Below are 20,951 nucleotides of genomic sequence, written 5' to 3' on the forward strand. Positions count from 1 at the left end.
TCAAACATCGATTTTCGACTTCTACCCGTGACGCGGATTCTAAAAAAGTAAATATTGCCAAGCTTTTCATGCAAAATGCTAATCAATAGTCCGCCATCTTGGATTTCAAAATGGCGTCAAACATCGATTTTCGACTTCTAGTCGTCAACGGCATTCCAAAAAAGTATATATTGCAAGGGTTTTCATGCAAAATGCTAATCAATAGTCCGCAATCTTGGATTTCAAAATGGCGTCAAACATCGATTTTCGACTTATAGTCGTCAACGGCATTCCAAAAAAATATATATTGCAAGGGTTTTCATGCAAAATGCTAATCAATAGTCCGCCATCTTGGATTTCAAAATGGCGTCAAACATCGATTTTCGACTCCTAGCCGTCAACCGCATTCCAAAAAAGTATATATTGCAAGGGTTTTCATGCAAAATGCTAATCAATAGTCCGCCATTTTGGATTTCAAAATGGCGTCAAACATTGATTTTCGACTTCTAGCCGTCACTCCCATTCTAAAAAAGCATATATTGCAAGAGTTTCCATGCAAAATGCTAATCAATAATCCGCCATCTTGGATTTCAAAATGGCGTCTAATGTTGATTTTTTAACTCTGACAATTTTCCCATTCCAAAAATGTCATTACTGTATAGGATTTCATGCAAAATTACCAAAATAACTTAAATTGTAAACCACCATCTTGCATATCAAAACGGCGTCAAACTTCCAATTTCGAACAAATGGTAAAATGGCATTAAACAATCCATCCATCCGTCCATCTAATAGTATCCCCGGTTCCAAAACATCAAATTAGGAACCTTTTTACTTCTTCCAAATAAATAATCGGGCTTTATTTTGTCACTGACAAAGACGCATGAAAACGACTATTTTTGCTGCGCGACTATTTATTTTTGGTTATAGTCAAACGTCGCTTACTAAACTGACCGTCACCTACCCTGGATGCGTCCTGATTTTATTCTAACAGGTTATAGTCAGTGATTTTTTGTCACTGACAAAAAATGCTTGGGACTGACTATTTTGCAGGGTGACTTTTTGTTTTTGGTTTTCGTTTAGCGTCAGTGACAAAACTGACCGTTACCAGCCCTGGTTAGGAAAATAGATCAGCATAAACCGACAGCACAGAAACGAAGCAAGCAGCATGTGAGGTGTACGCCAAGGTTGCCAATAGGTTTTCCCAAAAATCTGGCGAACACGAATAAAAGTGTCTGGCAAAAATCTGGTGGTAAATTAGTCCGATGGGGAGGTGTTTTCCTGAAAAAATCTTGCTCGTTTGCTCACCGTAGATGCAAAATTTTGTCCAAAATTAGAAGTGATGACCTTTTTGCAAGACGGAGGATCGAAAATCTGGCACATTGCCAAATATCTGGAAGGTTTTAAGCTTTGTCTGTTGGTCTGGCGCGCAATCAAAAATCTGGCAAAATCCAGATTTATCTGGCATACTGGCAACCGTGGGTGTTGGCTATTGGCCCCAAACTGGAATTTTTTCACGTTACTTCATATGGAAAAATGATGTCTGTATGTAGCAAAACTATCAGCAAATGTAAAATGTTTAAAATGTATCCGTCTGTTGGTAGTCGAGTAATTCGGGGTTAAAATCAAGGTATTTTTATAATCAAAGTTCTACAGTTCCTAAACAAGCAAACATAGAGGTATACTATTTTCAGCAAAGTTGTGTATTTTTACTATTTGTATAACTTTGTAACACATGAAAAAGTCATACAACAATTACAAAAAGAGCTAAAATATAAAAACTGATTTTACAAATACAGAAACAATAAATAAGATTTCTCTGTCTTCGCTTCTATTTCAGGTTACAGTCTTCAGCAAAATTTCTTGTAATAATAGGCTCTAAAACTTTGCAGAACATATCAATGTGTTATATTGAAACTGAAAAACAAAATTTTTTTTCACTTTTAGGGGGATTAATCCAAATTTAAATTGCACCAGATGATAGAGCATTCAATTTCAAGAAACTCTTCCAAAGGTTCGATAAACTTAAAACCAAGTTTTCCTAGTCAAAACTCTAGTGCGCACGTTTTCTTTGGTTTGGGGCTATTGTGCGCGCGAGTAACTGTGTTATAAAAGTTGGCGCGAGTGTTCGAGGATTAATATCTTTTGACCGGTAAAACCAATTCTTATGAAATTTTGCATATATATTCGTAGTGTCAAAACCTCTCGTTTGATATTAAAATAATTGAAATTAGGTAAATTATCTTGGTTAAAATCATTATAAATTATTGTTAATTTTGGTGTGGTGTATACGATTGCTCATAACTTTCAAATTAAACGTCCAATCCAAAAACCATTAAATAGTGATCTATCCGGCTATATTACCTGCCAAATAAAACTAATAGCGCATAAATCGGTTTAGCCATCTCTGAGAAGCAGGCGATCATTTGAACCTTAACAAAAATGGTTTTTTAAGGCTAACTTTTAAACTGCTTGTCCGTTTTCAATAAAACTTGGTAAAAAGTTTAGTAACAGCAAGAGCTTTCGTTTGGTACTAAGATCGTTAAAATTGGTTGTGTAGTTCAGGAGAAACGCGTGTCACGTAGTTTTCACATTTTTGCTTATAACTTTTAAACGAAACGTCGGACCGCAAAGCAATTCAATAGTGATATACTAGACAATAATACCTTTCAAACAAAAGTAAAAGCGATCAAATCGGTTCAGCCATCTTCGAGAAACAGGCGATAGAAAATGAGCTGCACACACACATACACACACACACAGCATTGCCTTGCTCTGCGTCTTAGCGGGTATGATGCCTATTGGTATCATCATCAGCGAGGACGTAGAGTGCTTCAACCAACGTGGAACTAGAGGCATACGGAGTACCACAAGATCGGCCTCGATGATCACATGGCAGCGGGCATGGTCTGATTCCACAAAAGGCCGGTGGACACATCGACTTATCCCGGAACTATCCGGATGGGTCAACAGGCGCCATGGCGAAGTTAACTTCCACCTGACACAGATTCTGTCAGGGCTTGGTTGTTGTGCGACTTACCTCGGCGAGTGTTGGTTCAAAAGTCGGGATGGTAGGAGCAGCTCTGCCCGGTCGCGCTTATGAGTGGTGGAGGTGGTGGTAGGTCGGGCGAAGCGTTACTAGGGTAACGCGTTATGCTCAACATTAAGCTCTGTTCACACCACATGCCACACATCTCCCTCTCCCTCTACAAAAAACAAAATATTGTTTTGCTAATTACCTTTAACCAAGCCGAGAGAGAAGTAAGCGTTAAATAACAGAACATCCCTTGTGGATTGGCGTTTGGTTTTCTCCCAGTGTATGCTTGGGTAGACTAAGTCACGCAGCCGAAGACGCAGCCCTTCTTTTTGTCACTTCTCACTTGTCACATTATCGATATAGTAGATTTCCAAACTGAAACAAAATATTTTCGGAGAATCTGGCATCTCAGCTCACAAAGCAACCGGGCAAATGTATAAAGGTATAAACAGAAAAGAATTTCTTCCAGAAAAGTAAAAAAAAAACGATGTCAGCAGGTATGTATGCAATGCTTTAATGCCTATTATTTTCCTCTTTTTAGGTTTTAATTCTAAGCTACAACAAATTTATTGTTCTATTGGTCGGACGTACTTATCTAAGTACGCTGGGGCCTTCTTTATTCGACTGGATTTACGATCACCTGCTGCAGTAGCGTTGCCTGGATTCACGCCTTTCTCGTCGATAGTTTGGCGATGGTTTTTCCAGGGAAACACCCTCTTCGTCTGCGTTATATGTCGTTTAATGATTTGACCATCTTCACTGAGGAGTACCAAGCTTCCGTTGTTTTCTCCCGTGACCCTGTATCTTGTTGGCGAAAATCGGGACTGCCCTTTAGTGCGAAGTTGACGCTGGATGATAACGGTATCACCGACCTTAACCCGGCATTCACGCGCCCCACGGCGTATATCCTCCCTACGCTTTCCTTCAAGCTTCGCTTTCCGATCTCTCTGGTCCAAGAGTGCATCATCTATAAGCGATTTTCCCCGGATTATAAGTGGCAAACCACGTCTAATTTTTCGCCCTACCATGATTTCCTCAGGTGGAAGCTGTGTTACACTATGGGCTGCAGAATTGTGAGCATTTAATGCCTCGCGTAACTCAATAACATAATTGGTTTTATTCGAAATAGCAGCAGAAATCGCCTTATTTACAACTTTCATACTGCTTTCGACCATCCCATTCTGCTGTGGAAAAAGAGGCGTGGAGAATATCGGTTTTATTCCCCGTTGTACGCAATACTCTCTGTATTCTGCGCCATTGAACGGGGGTCCGTTATCCGACTTGATGTTTTTCGGGTATCCTTCCTTTTCAAATATTTCATCAAGCACCTTCCTTGTGTTCTCGAAGCTAGTCGATTTTACGGGTTTCGCGAAAAGGAATCTTGATCTGTAATCGATTATGACAAGAATCGAAATTCCTCCGAGTAGGACATACGGACCATTGAAGTCGATTGCGATTGTCTCCCATACGGCTTTCGGAATGAACACTCTTTGCATGGGAGTCGCTTTTTCCGGTTTGCCATTTGTTGCACAAGTTTCGCAAGATTCCACCCAGTTTTGCACATTGGTCGCCATTCCCGGCCACCAAACTCGTTGCCTAATTATGCATTTCATTTTCGCTATAGAGGGATGACCTTCGTGTGCAACTCTTAAGGCTTTGTCTCGCAGCGATGGTGGTATAACAGCACATCCAGTTTTTACGATTATGCCGTCGCGAACGGACAAGTCGTCTCGAACTTTCCGGTAACTGGTATGCACATTTGACCAATCCCCGCTTTGTAATGCTGTTACAACCAATTGAAGCGTCTCGTCATGTGACGTGGCGTGTACAATTTCATCATCGGTAAGAATTTCAACTGAGTTCGCTTCTAACATTCCAGTTTCCCAAGGGCTGGTTTCGTCGTCGAAAGCCTCGTCTTTGCCATTGTATAGTCTAGATGACGGATCTGCAATGTTGTCCTGTCCACGAACGTACTCCACATCGTAACTATACGGGCTTAATCTGAGCGCCCAGCCATCTGCTCGAGTTAAAGCCCTTTTGGATTCCTCCCGTGCTCTGTTGAGGATAAACGCTACACCTTGCGCGTCCGTGCGGAGTGTGAAATGCCTTCCCAAAAGAAAATAAGAAAAGTGCTCAACTCCCCAAACGGCACTGAGTGCCTCGCGTTGGTTCTGGGCATATTTCCTTTCGGTTTCCGTAAGTGCTTTGGACGCAAAACTGATTATTCTAGGGGTACAAGTTTTGCTCTCTTGAACCAGTACGGCACCTAATGCGTTAGGGGAAGCATCAGTATATAAAATAGTTTTGTCGATCTCCGAGAAAAACCCCAGAGCCGTTGTGCAGTGTAGTATGCGCTGTTTAATAAGCTCGAATGACTTTTTCTGCTGTGTGTCCCATGTCCACGTTTTCTTCGTTACGATTTCCCACAACGGGCGAGATATTTCAGCGAAATTTCCCACATACGAGCTGACGTAGGACGCAAGGCCTAAGAAGCTTCTCAGCTCCGAAATTGTGGTAGGTTCTCGGAAATTACGCACACTTTTTATTTTCTCTTCAACAACGTGGAACCCATCACCGTCCAACTGGTGTCCTAAAAACTTTATACTGGTCTTGTTGTATTCGCACTTCGCCACATTAAGCGTTAAATTATTGTCTTGTAGTATTTGTAGCACTTGACTAACGGTTTGTTGCAATTTCTTCAGATTTTCCGCAAAGATCAAAATGTCATCTATATAAATTATCACGTTCTTTATATTAGCAAATAGACGAACCATCTCTCGTTGGAAGATTTCGGGAGCGCAATTGACCCCGAACATTAGTCGTGAAAACCGGTACATGCCGTCTTCTGCGAGAAAGGTAGTAAGGTCACGTGAATCTTCGCTAAGCTCCAGATGATGAAACGCGTTTTTTAAATCCAATTTCGAGAAATATTTTGCACCGTGCAGTTTGACTCTCATTTCGTCCAACAAAGGCAATCTAAAATATTCCCTATTTATCGCCTTATTAGGTGCTCTCATGTTCACCACGAGCCTGAAGTCCGATTTGCCTTTAGACACGGCAGACATGCCGCTTATCCAGAGAGGTGCTTTCGTCACTCTTTCGATTATCCCGCACTTTTCCATCTCATGTAGTCTAGCCCGAGCAGCTTCCCTGAAAGCTGCTGGAACATTATAATAGGCGTTTTTAGTTGGGGGTATCGACTTGTTAACGCTAAATTTTACTTGCACTCCCGGCATCTTGGGGAAAATAGCATCAACGCTCTCAAAATTATTCACAGCATTTCCTATCTGGAGGAGTTTTAAGTCGTGGGCGGTGGACCGGCCTAGCAATGATCTTGCTCCGTTGGGAACGACGTAAAATGTAGCAACTACTGATGGTTTGGTTGTTCCTGGAACTCCGATAATTGCTCTAAATGTGCATTCTACAGGCATTGGTTTATCGGAAGCATAACTATGCAAACTATTGTAAGGCTGTTAAATAATTTCAAGTTTGGCAAGTCCCGCATTATGATCGCGTTTTAATTGTAACCAATCCCTGCCGCCCACAACGTTAACGTCGGCTCCAGAATCAACTAGAAACCCGATGAGATTTGCAGAACCGATACTGCAGTTGACTGTTGCATCTGCCAAGGTGAGGGCGTTTACATTCTAATTGGAAAGATTATTGGTCGAGTAGAGAAGAAAGGCATTTATTACTAAACATGAATTGAACTGTTTACATTATTACTTAAAAGTTAATTTTGCTTTACCTGCTTGTCATCACTGAGCTCTTCACCAAAGGATGCGATATCGGAGGGCACTGCTACCTGTTGCACGAGTCTTCCTGTCCGACATGTGATGGCAAAATGACCTCTTTTTCCGCATTTATCGCATGTCCTGGATAACGCAGGGCACTGTGGGTTCCTATGGTAAACATTATTACATCTCGGGCAGCGTGTCCGACGTCCCTGTGTTCGTGGAATTGAGAAATTGGTCTCGCCTTCCCATTTCGGCGGGAACGCCCTGCGTTGCGGCATTTGCTCATAATTGAGGTTCGTACGACGAAATTTGGCAGATGTGAAGCTGGGCTCTTGGCGAGTGTTGATTCTTTTCCTACTGGATTCGAAGCGCTGGTCAATCCGTAATACATTGGTGTCAGGCGCTCGTTCGAGCGTTTCTGCAGCGAACGTTTCATCACGAGTAGCTGATTGTACAATAAAATTAGTATCGTACCCGTAGACGCGCGCTGCTTTCACTAAATCATCATTTCTTAGGCCATTCAGCAATTGTGTTCGCACGAATTGTCCTTGGTCACTAGCACTGTAACCGCAAAGCTTAACATTTCTTATGAGGCGGGCATGAAATGCGACTGCTGATTCATTATCTCCTTGCTTCAACTTCGTAAATGATTGGTGTTCGGCGACCGTGTCTGTCATAGAGCGCAAGTGAACTTCAATGCTTTTAACGAACTTCGTGTAGCAATTCGGATCAGTCAAGCTGGGTCGCAGGTTAGTGGCTTTGACAATCGCCTGTAGCTCTTTTCCGAGCGACAAGTATAGCAATTTTACCTTATAAACGGGGTCGTTCGTGTTATGCAACGACACCGCAATCTCGAAGTTTTCTATGAAATCGAACCATTCAGCCCACATTTTATTCGGACGGACACCACTGGGGAAAGGTTTGATATGTTCCGGACGTACGGTTGTATACGAGCTCTGGGCATTTAACGGCTCATGGGCGAAGTTCCAGGTATGATCAGCTTTGGGGCTAACCGGGCGTAAGGTGCTGTTACCAGTGGTGGATGGCTGGAGTAGACTGATAGTCCTCGACAGGTCCGCGAGAACTTTTTCTATTTGTTTCATACGCTCACTTGTGTCGCTGCTTTCTTTTACGGAGTTCGCTTGGTCTTTGGTGTTAGCCTCAACACTTGCACCAACTTCCATTTTCTCCGGGGGTACTTCGTCGTCGTCACTTCGAGTAGAGTCGTCGTCTGTACTGCAAGAGCTGCTACTGTCACTGGCACTGGTCTCATTTCCGCTCACTGAATATTCGCTGCTGCTATCGTGAGTCATACTTTCGTCGTCTATATCACTGCGGTTTGCTTCTTCCGGCTCATGGGTGCTTGGGGGATGCTCGCGGTCTTCCTGGGCTCGAACGTATTTTCCCTGGTTTGCCATTGCTCGATTTTGGTTGGGAGTGCAGTTTAGAGATTTGTATCCTGTAATTTTCGATAATGCGTTATTTGATATTTTAGCGGGAATTTAGGTTGTGCAAAAGAAGACAATAAAATGCTGGTATTCATTCTTTTTGAATCTTTGATTGGCATGCGCTTCATAGAGTGGTTGTCCCAATCCACTATAATTTGCTCGCTGCTTAGCTGCGATTTCAAAATGGCGACGTTTGGAATGATGCAATCGAACATTTTTGCGTTTTTTTTTTTTTTTTTGCAATGGCGTCGCTATGAAGCGATTTAAGCGGTGCTGTATTTGCATGGCGCTACTCTGCTGCAATTAAATCGCTATGAAGCGTTTTAAGCGGTGCTTTATTTTGCATGGCGCTACTTTGCTGCAATTTTTATTATGGCGTCATTTCAGAATAGCGAAAGCAGGTTTTTTTTTGCAATGGCGTCGTTTTGAAACGAGTTGAGCAGTTTTTTTCACTGTACTTGCGTGACGCGGTTGTCCCAATCCGCTTGCTATTGCAATGATTATTTTTTTGTTCGCTGCTGAACAATCTTATGCAAGAACAAATTCCGGTGGTACTCCGAAGATTTGGCAGGATCGCCAGATGTGCGACTTACCTCGGCGAGTGTTGGTCCAAAAGCCGGGATGGTAGGAGCAGCTCTGCCCGGTCGCGCTTATGAGTGGTGGAGGTGGTGGTAGGTCGGGCGAAGCGTTACTAGGGTAACGCGTTATGCTCAACATTAAGCTCTGTTCACACCACATGCCACACAGTTGTTTTAGACAGTATCTGCACAAGTTTGGGCATGCGGAGTCCCCCGAGTGTCCGGAATGCGCGGACGTCGAGGAAACTGCAGAACGTGCTTTCTTCATGTGCCCTCGTTTCGCGGGCGTGAGAAGCAACATGATGGCAGTTAGCGGACAGGACACTACTCCGGATAACTTAGTCCAAAGGATGTGTTCTAGCTCGGACGTCTGGGGTGCGGTCAATGCGGCTGCTACTCAGATCGTACTTGAGCTACAAAACCACTGGAAAGCCGATCAACGGCGAATAAACAGCCTAACTACCATAGTCCAGTAGTTATCTAAGAGTGTGCGTTAAGCACAATAGCCCCTCCCTGAAGTAATACCGATAAGGTGGTTCCAGGGGGGATTGAGGCTGGAGACTCGAGTAGGGTTTTAGTGGGTCTGGATCCTCACGCCTCAGTAGGGGGGTCGGGATACTTAACCCCACTCCCTGAGTTGTCTTCTCAGGTGTCTGATAGCAGATTTCCCTACTCGTTAAAAAAAAAACACAGACATTGCTCAGTTCGTCGAGCTCTATCGATTGGTATATGTGATTCGGCCCTATGGGCCTCGGATCAATTTCGTGTTTTTCGACCAATTTCTAAACCTTTGATATATAGTATAACAAAGGTAAAACCGGGTGAAAAATATCTGCAAACTGTGATATCCACAAAAAAAATTTCGCTTTGCTAAAAAAATTAAAACGTTGGTTTCTACACAAAATTTAATTGCTGTTTGTGACAAGACAACGGGATAAAAAATTCAACTCACTCACAGTCGCTTTTGCCTGCGACGATTTTAGGCTGCCAAAAAGTTATGCAGCGCGTTTTATTACAAACGGTAAGGACAATATCGTGGCCGATATCGGCCGCAAATATCAAAATATTGAATATCGGTCAGCTCAATATCGGCCTGATATATCAATATTTTAAGGGCAGAAAATCGATAATATCAAATATCGATATAATATCAACAACCCTACAAGGTACTGCGTGTGACGCTGTTCGTCCGAAAGCGTGTTATTCCGCGTTTCTCAGCGCGGTTCTTCGGAGAAAGGCTCCGTTCCTATGACAATTGACCAAACTCGTGACTTTAGTCATGACCTTGAAATGCGGTCAGGCATATATTAATATTTTTTTTGTAAAACGATGATTCTACAATTGATGAAGGGACGGTAAGGGAAAGTAATGAAGAAGGATTTTTTTTCCGTACCCCAGCCGGCACCTCGTGGAGGTAGAGATAGGAGTTAGAAAACAGAGGTGATATATTTGCACATGTTCACTCATTTGCCAGCCTCATTTGCCACAAATACAGATATTTGTGCATACATAAATTTGGGATCCATCAATAAAAAAACCCGATTTAATCCACCTAGTGGTGAAAGAAACCTTTGTTATACGGTCTTACTTGCTATTTGAGATAGAAATCGACACGTCTTCGGAACATAATTCATCTCTTGGTTATCGTTGTGCGTTGGTTAACATAAAATTTTTGAAAATTGAAAAAGTTCACAAAATTTGAACAAAATAGGAACTCTTTTAAATTTTGATAGATCCTTTTTTCATGAAATTGCTGTGTAAGGATAAGTAAGTTATTATTAATCTGAGTAAGTGCAAATAAAAGTAAGTTGTAAGAGAAAATCTTATCCTTTAGCATATACATAGTCTAGTAAAGGTCTAGTTTATAGGTTTTTGAACTATGCATAGTTTCCTGTAATGCCATTCTATTTGAATCACATCAATAGTTTTCTTGAATAATTTTCATCAATTTTTATTAACTCACGCTACTGTATTTTATACAACACGTGTAGGTTTTTCAACGCCATATTGTTATAAAGTTACAAATCGTTGTTTAACTAACGTATATTCTTCAACAAACTTATTGTGAGCAAAATATCATAATTATTCAATGCATTAATAATTTAAATTGTTGGGAAAATTTATGCAAAAAAACTATCAGCAAATGTAAAATGTTTAAAATGTATCCGTCTGCTGGTAGTCGAGTAATTCGGAGTCAAAATTAGGGTATTCTTTATAATCAAAGTTCTACAGTTCCTAAACAAGCTAACATACAGGTATACTGTTTTCAGCAAAGTTGTGTATTTTTACTATTTGTACAATTTTGTAGTACATGAAAAAGTCATACAACAATTACAAAAAGAGCAAAAATAGAAAAACTGATTTTACAAATTCATATACAATAAATAAGATTTTTCTATCTTCGCTGCAGAGATAGAAGGTTACTGTCTTTAGCAAAATATCTTATAATAATATGCTCTATAACTTTGCAGAACACATCAATGTGTTATATTGACACTGAAGAAAAATATTTTTTTTATTTTACTTTTAGGGGGATTAATAAAAATTTAAATTCCACCAGACGATAGAGCTTTCAATTTCAAGAAACTCTTCCAAAGGTTCGATAAACCTAAAACCAAGTTTTCCCAGTCAAAACTCTAGTGCACACGTTTTCTTTGGTTTGGGGCTATTGTGCGCGCGAGTAACTGTGTTACAAAAGTTGGCGCGAGTGTTCGACGGTTAATATATTTTAACCGGTAAAACCAATTCTTATGAAATTTTGCATATATATTCGTAGTGTCAAAACCTCTCGTTTGATATTAAAATAATTGAAATTAGGTAAATTATCTTGGTTAAAATCATTATAAATTATTGTTAATTTTGGTGTGGATTATACGGCTGCTCATAACTTTCAAATTAAACGTCCAATCAAAAAACCATTTAATAGTGATCTATTAGGATATATTATCTTTCGAATGAGAGTAATAGCGCATAAATCGGTTTGGCCATCTCTAAGAAACAGGCGATAATTATTACCTTGTCAAAACAAGTTTTTTAAGGCTAACTTTTAAACTACTTATTTGTTTTCAATTAAAAATTCCTGAACAATTTACCTTTAATAAGGGCTTTCATTCGATACTAAGATCGATGAAATCGGTCATGTAGTTTCGAAGAAACCCGTGTCACGTATTTTTCACATTTTTGCTTATAACTTTTAAACGAAACGTCGTATCACGAAGCAACTCAATAGTGATCTACTAGATATTGTGCGCGCATTCCCTTACTGGACACGACGGTTGAAACAGTCGTGTTTCTGAACGGTCGTAGAAAGGGTCGTTTTTAGCTTTTGACAGATAAAATGTCAAATTGTGTCATCATCGCTGTTTCATTATTGGAACCAATCGAGCAAAGTAAATAAACCTAGGAATTACCGTTCTATCAAAAGAAACGGAATGAAATTCAGCATGAAATGAATTTGTATTTTCAACGCCGGTTTGCCGAAATTTCATAGTGAATAAAGCGTAGTTTATCCTTCATTATCCAAACAAGCAATAACGTTCGTATTCGAAAACAATTTGTTTAATGCTTTTGTATGATTAACACGAAGTCACGATGAAGGTTGCGACAGAAACGCAATGAGCCTGTGTTGCCAGTTATGGCGATAAAACATTACGAACTGTGTTGCCAATTTAGTCATTTTTTTACCTTTGGAACGTTTGAAACAGTACCTGAACTCCCCTCGGAATCCATCGGTCAAGTAAATGCACAATAATAACACCTTTCAAACAAAAGTAATAGCGAACCATTCGGTTCAGCCATCTCTGAGAAACAGGCGATAGAAAAAATCATTACATACATACACACACACACACACACACACACACACACACACACACACACACACACACACACACACACACACACACACACACACACACACACACACACACACACACACACACACACACACACACACACACACACACACACACACACACACACACACACACACACACACACACACACACACACACACACACACACACACACACACACACACACACACACACACACACACACACACAGACATTGCTCAAATCGTCGAACCCTATCGATTGGTATGTGACTTGGCCCTCCCTTGGGACTTGGGCCTCGGATCAATTTCATGTTTTTCGACCAATTTTTAAACCTTTGTTATAGTATAACAAAGGTAAAAATAGAAAAAAAAATCTTGCCTCCAAAACCACTTACATGTCAAATTTATTTCCATTTGCTTGATTATTTCTAGAGTTATGAGGAAATTTGTATTTCGCTTGCATGTGAGCCCCCCTCCTAAAAAGGTAAGGGGTCCTAATTCATCATAGGAAAAATTGCTCCAAAAACATCCACATGCCAAATTTGGTTCTATTTGCTTGATTAGTTCTCGAGTTATGAGGAAATTTGTATTTCATTTGTATAGAAGCCCCCCCCCCTCCTAAAGTGGGGAGGGATCCTAATTCATCATAGAAAAATTTTTTGTTTCCAAAAACACCCACGTGCCAAATTGGGTTCCATTTGCTTGATTAGTTCTCGAGTTATGAGGAAATTTGTATTTCATTTGTATGGAAGCCCCCCCTCTTGAAGGGGAGAGGAGTCATAAGTCCTCTTCTAAAGTGGGGAGGGGTCTCAATTTACCATAGAATAAATTCTTTTCACCAAAAACACCCACATCCCAAATTTTGTTCTATTTGCTTGATTAGTTCTCGAGTTATGCAGAAATGTGTTTCATTTGTATGGGAGGCCCCCCTCTTAGTGGGGGGAGGGGTCTCTAACCATCTCTAAAACCTTTCCTGGCCCCAAAAACCTCTACATGCAAATTTTCACGCCGATTGGTTCAGTAGTTTTTGATTCTATAAGGAACATACGGACAGACAGACAGAAATCCTTTTTTATAGGTATAGATGTCATTTTTGGTCGGATAAGAACATGAAAACAATTGTATAATATTCGATTGGTACTCGTTAAAAGAGCTAGATGTTTCCAAAAGAAAAAATAAAAATCGAATCTTTTACAGGTACCGTCATCCGGGGTACTTGCTACACTTTGGCGCATCGCGCTTCTGAGTCTGACAGCTCTAACGCATTTGTTTGTTAACATAACCATTTGTACCCAATGCCATTTTAAAAAAGGGATGTTTACCTATTGTTTAGTTAAGTTTAATCCATTACATCATTGTTTTGCTTGTTGTTATACGATTCGAAAGTAATTTCACTTTCAGAGTAGGAAAAATGGATGTGCAAAGTAGCGTCAGTTTATTGACGTCAGTTTATTGAGCATTACGTACATAGTGCAATTGAACAATTAAATATATAGAACCTTTTTTTGATACCCGCTGTCTCGGTAGTCTATCTCGTTTTAACATTAAGAAACATTGTAAAACAACTAGTATCGATTCCAAAATATCGATTTGTGACGATGTCACCATCGCCACAATTCGAGTATAAATAGAACAGTCTTTGAATAATCGAATTGAATTGATTCCTATCCATCTTTAAGTTAGAAAGTTTTTATTGCGCCCCCTTGGCCTTCCCGACCTAAGGGCTGCGCTAATCTGTCGCGAATAGTCCGCCTCGTTACGCACGCAAAATCCGCGAGCGAAGTGAACAACATAGGTATGCAACACGCAGAAAAAAAAATTGTAAATGCAAAAAAATTCTGTATAAATTTAACAAAAAATATTGTTGACTGAAGGCTAACCCAGATATTTTTTTGATTCTAACTGTTTGACTTTTTAGTTCAACAATAAGGTTTGTTATTTCAAATAATTGCTAGTTTCTATCAAAAAAAATTGTAGAATCAAAAATAAGTACTTTTGGGTTTATAAACAATCTAGTAGAAGTAAAAGAAGTACGAATTCAGTTTAAACAATGTTTTTTTGATTCAAAAATATGATACAAGTTGAATTAAACAACAGGGGATTGTTGTTTCAAACTGGTCTGCTGGTAGTCGAGTAATTCGGAGTCAAAATTAGGGTATTCTTTATAATCAAAGTTCTACAGTTCCTAAACAAGCTAACATACAGGTATACTGTTTTCAGCAAAGTTGTGTATTTTTACTATTTGTACAATTTTGTAGTACATGAAAAAGTCATACAACAATTACAAAAAGAGCAAAAATAGAAAAACTGATTTTACAAATTCCTTTACAATAAATAAGATTTTTCTATCTTCGCTGCAGAGATAGAAGGTTACTGTCTTTAGCAAAATATCTTATAATAATATGCTCTATAACTTTGCAGAACACATCAATGTGTTATATTGACACTGAAGAAAAATATTTTTTTTATTTTACTTTTAGGGGGATTAATAAAAATTTAAATTCCACCAGACGATAGAGCTTTCAATTTCAAGAAACTCTTCCAAAGGTTCGATAAACCTAAAACCAAGTTTTCCCAGTCAAAACTCTAGTGCACACGTTTTCTTTGGTTTGGGGCTATTGTGCGCGCGAGTAACTGTGTTACAAAAGTTGGCGCGAGTGTTCGACGGTTAATATATTTTAACCGGTAAAACCAATTCTTATGAAATTTTGCATATATATTCGTAGTGTCAAAACCTCTCGTTTGATATTAAAATAATTGAAATTAGGTAAATTATCTTGGTTAAAATCATTATAAATTATTGTTAATTTTGGTGTGGATTATACGGCTGCTCATAACTTTCAAATTAAACGTCCAATCAAAAAACCATTTAATAGTGATCTATTAGGATATATTATCTTTCGAATGAGAGTAATAGGGCATAAATCGGTTTGGCCATCTCTAAGAAACAGGCGATAATTATTACCTTGTCAAAACAAGTTTTTTAACGCTAACTTTTAAACTACTTATTTGTTTTCAATTAAAAATTCCTGAACAATTTACCTTTAATAAGGGCTTTCATTCGATACTAAGATCGATGAAATCGGTCATGTAGTTTCGAAGAAACCCGTGTCACGTATTTTTCACATTTTTGCTTATAACTTTTAAACGAAACGTCGTATCACGAAGCAACTCAATAGTGATCTACTAGATATTGTGCGCGCATTCCCTTACTGGACACGACGGTTGAAACAGTCGTGTTTCTGAACGGTCGTAGAAAGGGTCGTTTTTAGCTTTTGACAGATAAAATGTCAAATTGTGTCATCATCGCTGTTTCATTATTGGAACCAATCGAGCAAAGTAAATAAACCTAGGAATTACCGTTCTATCAAAAGAAACGGAATGAAATTCAGCATGAAATGAATTTGTATTTTCAACGCCGGTTTGCCGAAATTTCATAGTGAATAAAGCGTAGTTTATCCTTCATTATCCAAACAAGCAATAACGTTCGTATTCGAAAACAATTTGTTTAATGCTTTTGTATGATTAACACGAAGTCACGATGAAGGTTGCGACAGAAACGCAATGAGCCTGTGTTGCCAGTTATGGCGATAAAACATTACGAACTGTGTTGCCAATTTAGTCATTTTTTTACCTTTGGAACGTTTGAAACAGTACCTGAACTCCCCTCGGAATCCATCGGTCAAGTAAATGCACAATAATAACACCTTTCAAACAAAAGTAATAGCGAACCATTCGGTTCAGCCATCTCTGAGAAACAGGCGATAGAAAAAATCATTACATACATACACACACACACACACACACACACACACACACACACACACACACACACACACACACACACACACACACACACACACACACACACACACACACACACACACACACACACACACACACACACACACACACACACACACACACACACACACACACACACACACACACACACACACACACACACACACACACACACACACACACACACACACACACACACACACACACACACACACAGACATTGCTCAAATCGTCGAACCCTATCGATTGGTATGTGACTTGGCCCTCCCTTGGGACTTGGGCCTCGGATCAATTTCATGTTTTTCGACCAATTTTTAAACCTTTGTTATAGTATAACAAAGGTAAAAATAGAAAAAAAATCTTGCCTCCAAAACCACTTACATGTCAAATTTATTTCCATTTGCTTGATTATTTCTAGAGTTATGAGGAAATTTGTATTTCGCTTGCATGTGAGCCCCAAGGTAAGGGGTCCTAATTCATCATAGGAAAAATTGCTCCAAAAACATCCACATGCCAAATTTGGTTCTATTTGCTTGATTAGTTCTCGAGTTATGAGGAAATTTGTATTTCATTTGTATAGAAGCCCCCCCCCTCCTAAAGTGGGGAGGGATCCTAATTCATCATAGAAAAATTTTTTGTTTCCAAAAACACCCACGTGCCAAATTGGGTTCCATTTGCTTGATTAGTTCTCGAGTTATGAGGAAATTTGTATTTCATTTGTATGGAAGCCCCCCCTCTTGAAGGGGAGAGGAGTCATAAGTCCCCTTCTAAAGTGGGGAGGGGTCTCAATTTACCATAGAATAAATTCTTTTCACCAAAAACACCCACATCCCAAATTTTGTTCTATTTGCTTGATTAGTTCTCGAGTTATGCAGAAATGTGTTTCATTTGTATGGGAGGCCCCCCTCTTAGTGGGGGGAGGGGTCTCTAACCATCTCTAAAACCTTTCCTGGCCCCAAAAACCTCTACATGCAAATTTTCACGCCGATTGGTTCAGTAGTTTTTGATTCTATAAGGAACATACGGACAGACAGACAGAAATCCTTTTTTATAGGTATAGATGTCATTTTTGGTCGGATAAGAACATGAAAACAATTGTATAATATTCGATTGGTACTCGTTAAAAGGGCTAGATGTTTCCAAAAGAAAAAATAAAAATCGAATCTTTTACAGGTACCGTCATCCGGGGTACTTGCTACACTTTGGCGCATCGCGCTTCTGAGTCTGACAGCTCTAACGCATTTGTTTGTTAACATAACCATTTGTACCCAATGCCATTTTAAAAAAGGGATGTTTACCTATTGTTTAGTTAAGTTTAATCCATTACATCATTGTTTTGCTTGTTGTTATACGATTCGAAAGTAATTTCACTTTCAGAGTAGGAAAAATGGATGTGCAAAGTAGCGTCAGTTTATTGACGTCAGTTTATTGAGCATTACGTACATAGTGCAATTGAACAATTAAATATATAGAACCTTTTTTTGATACCCGCTGTCTCGGTAGTCTATCTCGTTTTAACATTAAGAAACATTGTAAAACAACTAGTATCGATTCCAAAATATCGATTTGTGACGATGTCACCATCGCCACAATTCGAGTATAAATAGAACAGTCTTTGAATAATCGAATTGAATTGATTCCTATCCATCTTTAAGTTAGAAAGTTTTTATTGCGCCCCCTTGGCCTTCCCGACCTAAGGGCTGCGCTAATCTGTCGCGAATAGTCCGCCTCGTTACGCACGCAAAATCCGCGAGCGAAGTGAACAACATAGGTATGCAACACGCAGAAAAAAAAATTGTAAATGCAAAAAAAATCTGTATAAATTTAACAAAAAATATTGTTGACTGAAGGCTAACCCAGATATTTTTTTGATTCTAACTGTTTGACTTTTTAGTTCAACAATAAGGTTTGTTATTTCAAATAATTGCTAGTTTCTATCAAAAAAAATTGTAGAATCAAAAATAAGTACTTTTGGGTTTATAAACAATCTAGTAGAAGTAAAAGAAGTACGAATTCAGTTTAAACAATGTTTTTTTGATTCAAAAATATGATACAAGTTGAATTCAACAACAGGGGATTGTTGTTTCAAACTATCACCATTTTTCTGCGTGAATACTTGGAGAAGAAACGATGAATTCGTGTTGTTACTTCCAATATGGCGCGGCTTGCAGCACTTGTAAAAACCAAAATTATCGTAATAGACAGTATGTACAAAGTAAGTTTGAATCTGTACGATGTTGTTTTGTCTACCACCATCTCCAGAAAAATTAAAATTGTGAAAAATTCCACGTGCCTTGAAACGGCAATTTGGAGTTCGCCGACATGCTGCATTTTCACCGAATATCTTTAAAAAAGCGATTCCCAAAATTGGGAAACAAAAAACGCCTCCAGTATCTCTTGTTTTACTACAAATACATTCGAAATATCTCAAAATAGTCATTCGGGGTTTGAAATCAGATATAAAATTATAAGAAACGCAAAATCAGAAAAGTGTTGCAAGTAACCCCGTTTACTGGGTAACTTGCAACACCTCTATTTTCGGTTCATTCTACAGATTCATTTAGTTTATATTTTTTCTCATAATCATAAATCAAAAGTACTCACCACTATACAAGTTTTGGCTACTTACACTTGGACCTAAACGGTATACTTCGAAAGTTATACAAAGTCAAAGTTCAAAAGTGTTGGTCCCCGGATGACGGTACATATTGAGTCGTGTGTTTACGTTTAGTTGTGTTATTATTTTTAAAGGAAATAATGTTAGCGGACTCGGTTATGAAGGAACGCCTAAAGAAATTGAGAAAGACGAGCACTTACAGCAGATTACTCAAAAAACATCTAAAAAAGTTAAAATCCACAGCTTCATCAAATGCTATAACGAAATCAATTTTATAAACTGTGTTCAGCATCCTACCTACATTTTTCCTGAACAAGACAAAGAAACATTCGGTGTTGAATTTGTTGACAGTAATTGGTAGTTTAATAAATATATTCATATACATTTAATTCATAATTATCATTATCTCGCCTTGAAGTCACACCGGACGGTCGCGTTTTCAAATCGCTGCTGCGCGCACTCTAAATAAATTTCAGTTTACCGTCGTGCAAGTGTTTTTAACAATAACATAGTTTTAATCGTTTAATTCGTGTGTCGTACAACTTTGCACGGTTACAGTTTTCTTTTATTGTTATTCGGTCAAAAAACAAAAATAATTGAAGATGAATTGCGAAATTTGTTTGTCTGAAATTTATTTTATAATGGTTTGAAACCCCTCACCCCTGTGGATAAGGACTCTCATCCAAATAAAACAGAGATTTTTGCGTATCTGTCATATTTTCTGCTATGTAACAAGCGGTAAGCTGTGAAAGTAAACTAGTAAAACCTTCTCGGAGTAAGAGACAGTGAATCGACACCGCTTACTTACGTGCCTATTGCCATTCATGTCAAAAGAGAAGGACATTCGAATGGCACGTCAGATTTGCGATGAACGTGCTTGGGCTTTAATGTTATTTGCAACCAATGGCCCTTTTAAAGGCCACAAGCGAGTTAAAGTAAGATTATTGAAACATGTCAAGCTACGCATAATCTTATTTAAAACAATAATCTGTGGGCAGGTCATTCATTACTATTTCAACCATTATGATGCACACAAGTAATTTTTAAAAGAAATCTCTATGTCTCAATGGTTGAAGGCGTTGTACTTATGAAACTCCCATCCTCGTATTTTCAAAGCCACCATTGCATTCAATGAAAAATTGAATCTAAATATTTCGCTCTTTTCTTTTCAACATTCTTAAACAATGGCCCTCACAGATTCTTATAAACATACATATGCCAGAAATGCATTTTGCATTACTGTGTTACCTGACTCACTGCGCATAGCGTTGTATTCGCGGTATCGTGTTGGTTCGAAAGGTTTCGAAAAATATCGCCCTTGTATCGAAAATATCGTTGATTTTGATCACTAGAAATAACGTACTTAAACGTTATATTGCAAGTACTAGTAGTATGCAATAATTGTATTGTGAAACTGAATTGTTATTTATGCAACTTTTTACAAGTTAAATGCAATAACAAAAGCACAACTTATAAAAAATCGGTTGTTATCGATATTAGCTGCATATGCGTTATAAACGAATAAAACGCATGGTGACGTTTTATTTCAATAACACGCATATTCGCAGTGAGTCAGGTAAAACAGTAGTCTTTAATAATCTGATATAGTCCTACGTCACCCTTTCGTACAACCCTTAGGGCTGTATATCTTGTAGTTTTTCATCGCCTTCGTTATCCTGCGTGAGCACACCTTCTATTGCGACATCGCTTGCGTCACAAGCAACTGTAAACGGTTTTTCATAATTTGGGGTTGCTACTGTGTTACCTGACTCACTGCGCATAGCGTTGTATTCGCGGTATCGTGTTGGTTCGAAAGGTTTCGAAAAATATCGCCCTTGTATCGAAAATATCGTTGATTTTGATCACTAAAAATAACGTACTTAAACGTTATATTGCAAGTACTAGTAGTACGCAAT

General features: G+C 38.9%; 1 protein-coding gene across 1 annotated transcript; it reads right to left on the reverse strand.

Moving 5' to 3' along the window:
* Positions 1-3,582: 3,582 nt before the first annotated feature.
* Positions 3,583-8,918, reverse strand: LOC128745955 (uncharacterized). The gene is made up of 4 exons (XM_053843011.1): positions 8,795-8,918; positions 6,765-8,212; positions 6,562-6,663; positions 3,583-6,486 (listed from the first exon to the last, which is right to left on the reverse strand). The coding sequence occupies exons 1-4, from the start codon at positions 8,916-8,918 to the stop codon at positions 3,583-3,585; spliced, it is 4,578 nt and encodes a 1,525-aa protein (XP_053698986.1).
* Positions 8,919-20,951: the final 12,033 nt, after the last annotated feature.

The sequence above is a fragment of the Sabethes cyaneus genome, chromosome 1 (genome assembly GCF_943734655.1).
Source record: "Sabethes cyaneus chromosome 1, idSabCyanKW18_F2, whole genome shotgun sequence".
In the NCBI taxonomy this organism is placed as follows: domain Eukaryota; kingdom Metazoa; phylum Arthropoda; class Insecta; order Diptera; family Culicidae; genus Sabethes; species Sabethes cyaneus.

Bases quoted from the DNA above. Each gene is read 5' to 3' on its own strand.
- LOC128745955 (XM_053843011.1), bottom strand. From the start codon at position 8,918: ATGTTGAGCATAACGCGTTACCCTAGTAACGCTTCGCCCGACCTACCA. The intron at 8,213-8,794 runs GTAAGTCGCACA...CGAAAATTACAG, and splicing joins TTGGACCAACACTCGCCGAG to GATACAAATCTCTAAACTGC. The intron at 6,487-6,561 runs GTGGGCGGCAGG...ATTATTTAACAG, and splicing joins CTGGAGCCGACGTTAACGTT to CCTTACAATAGTTTGCATAG.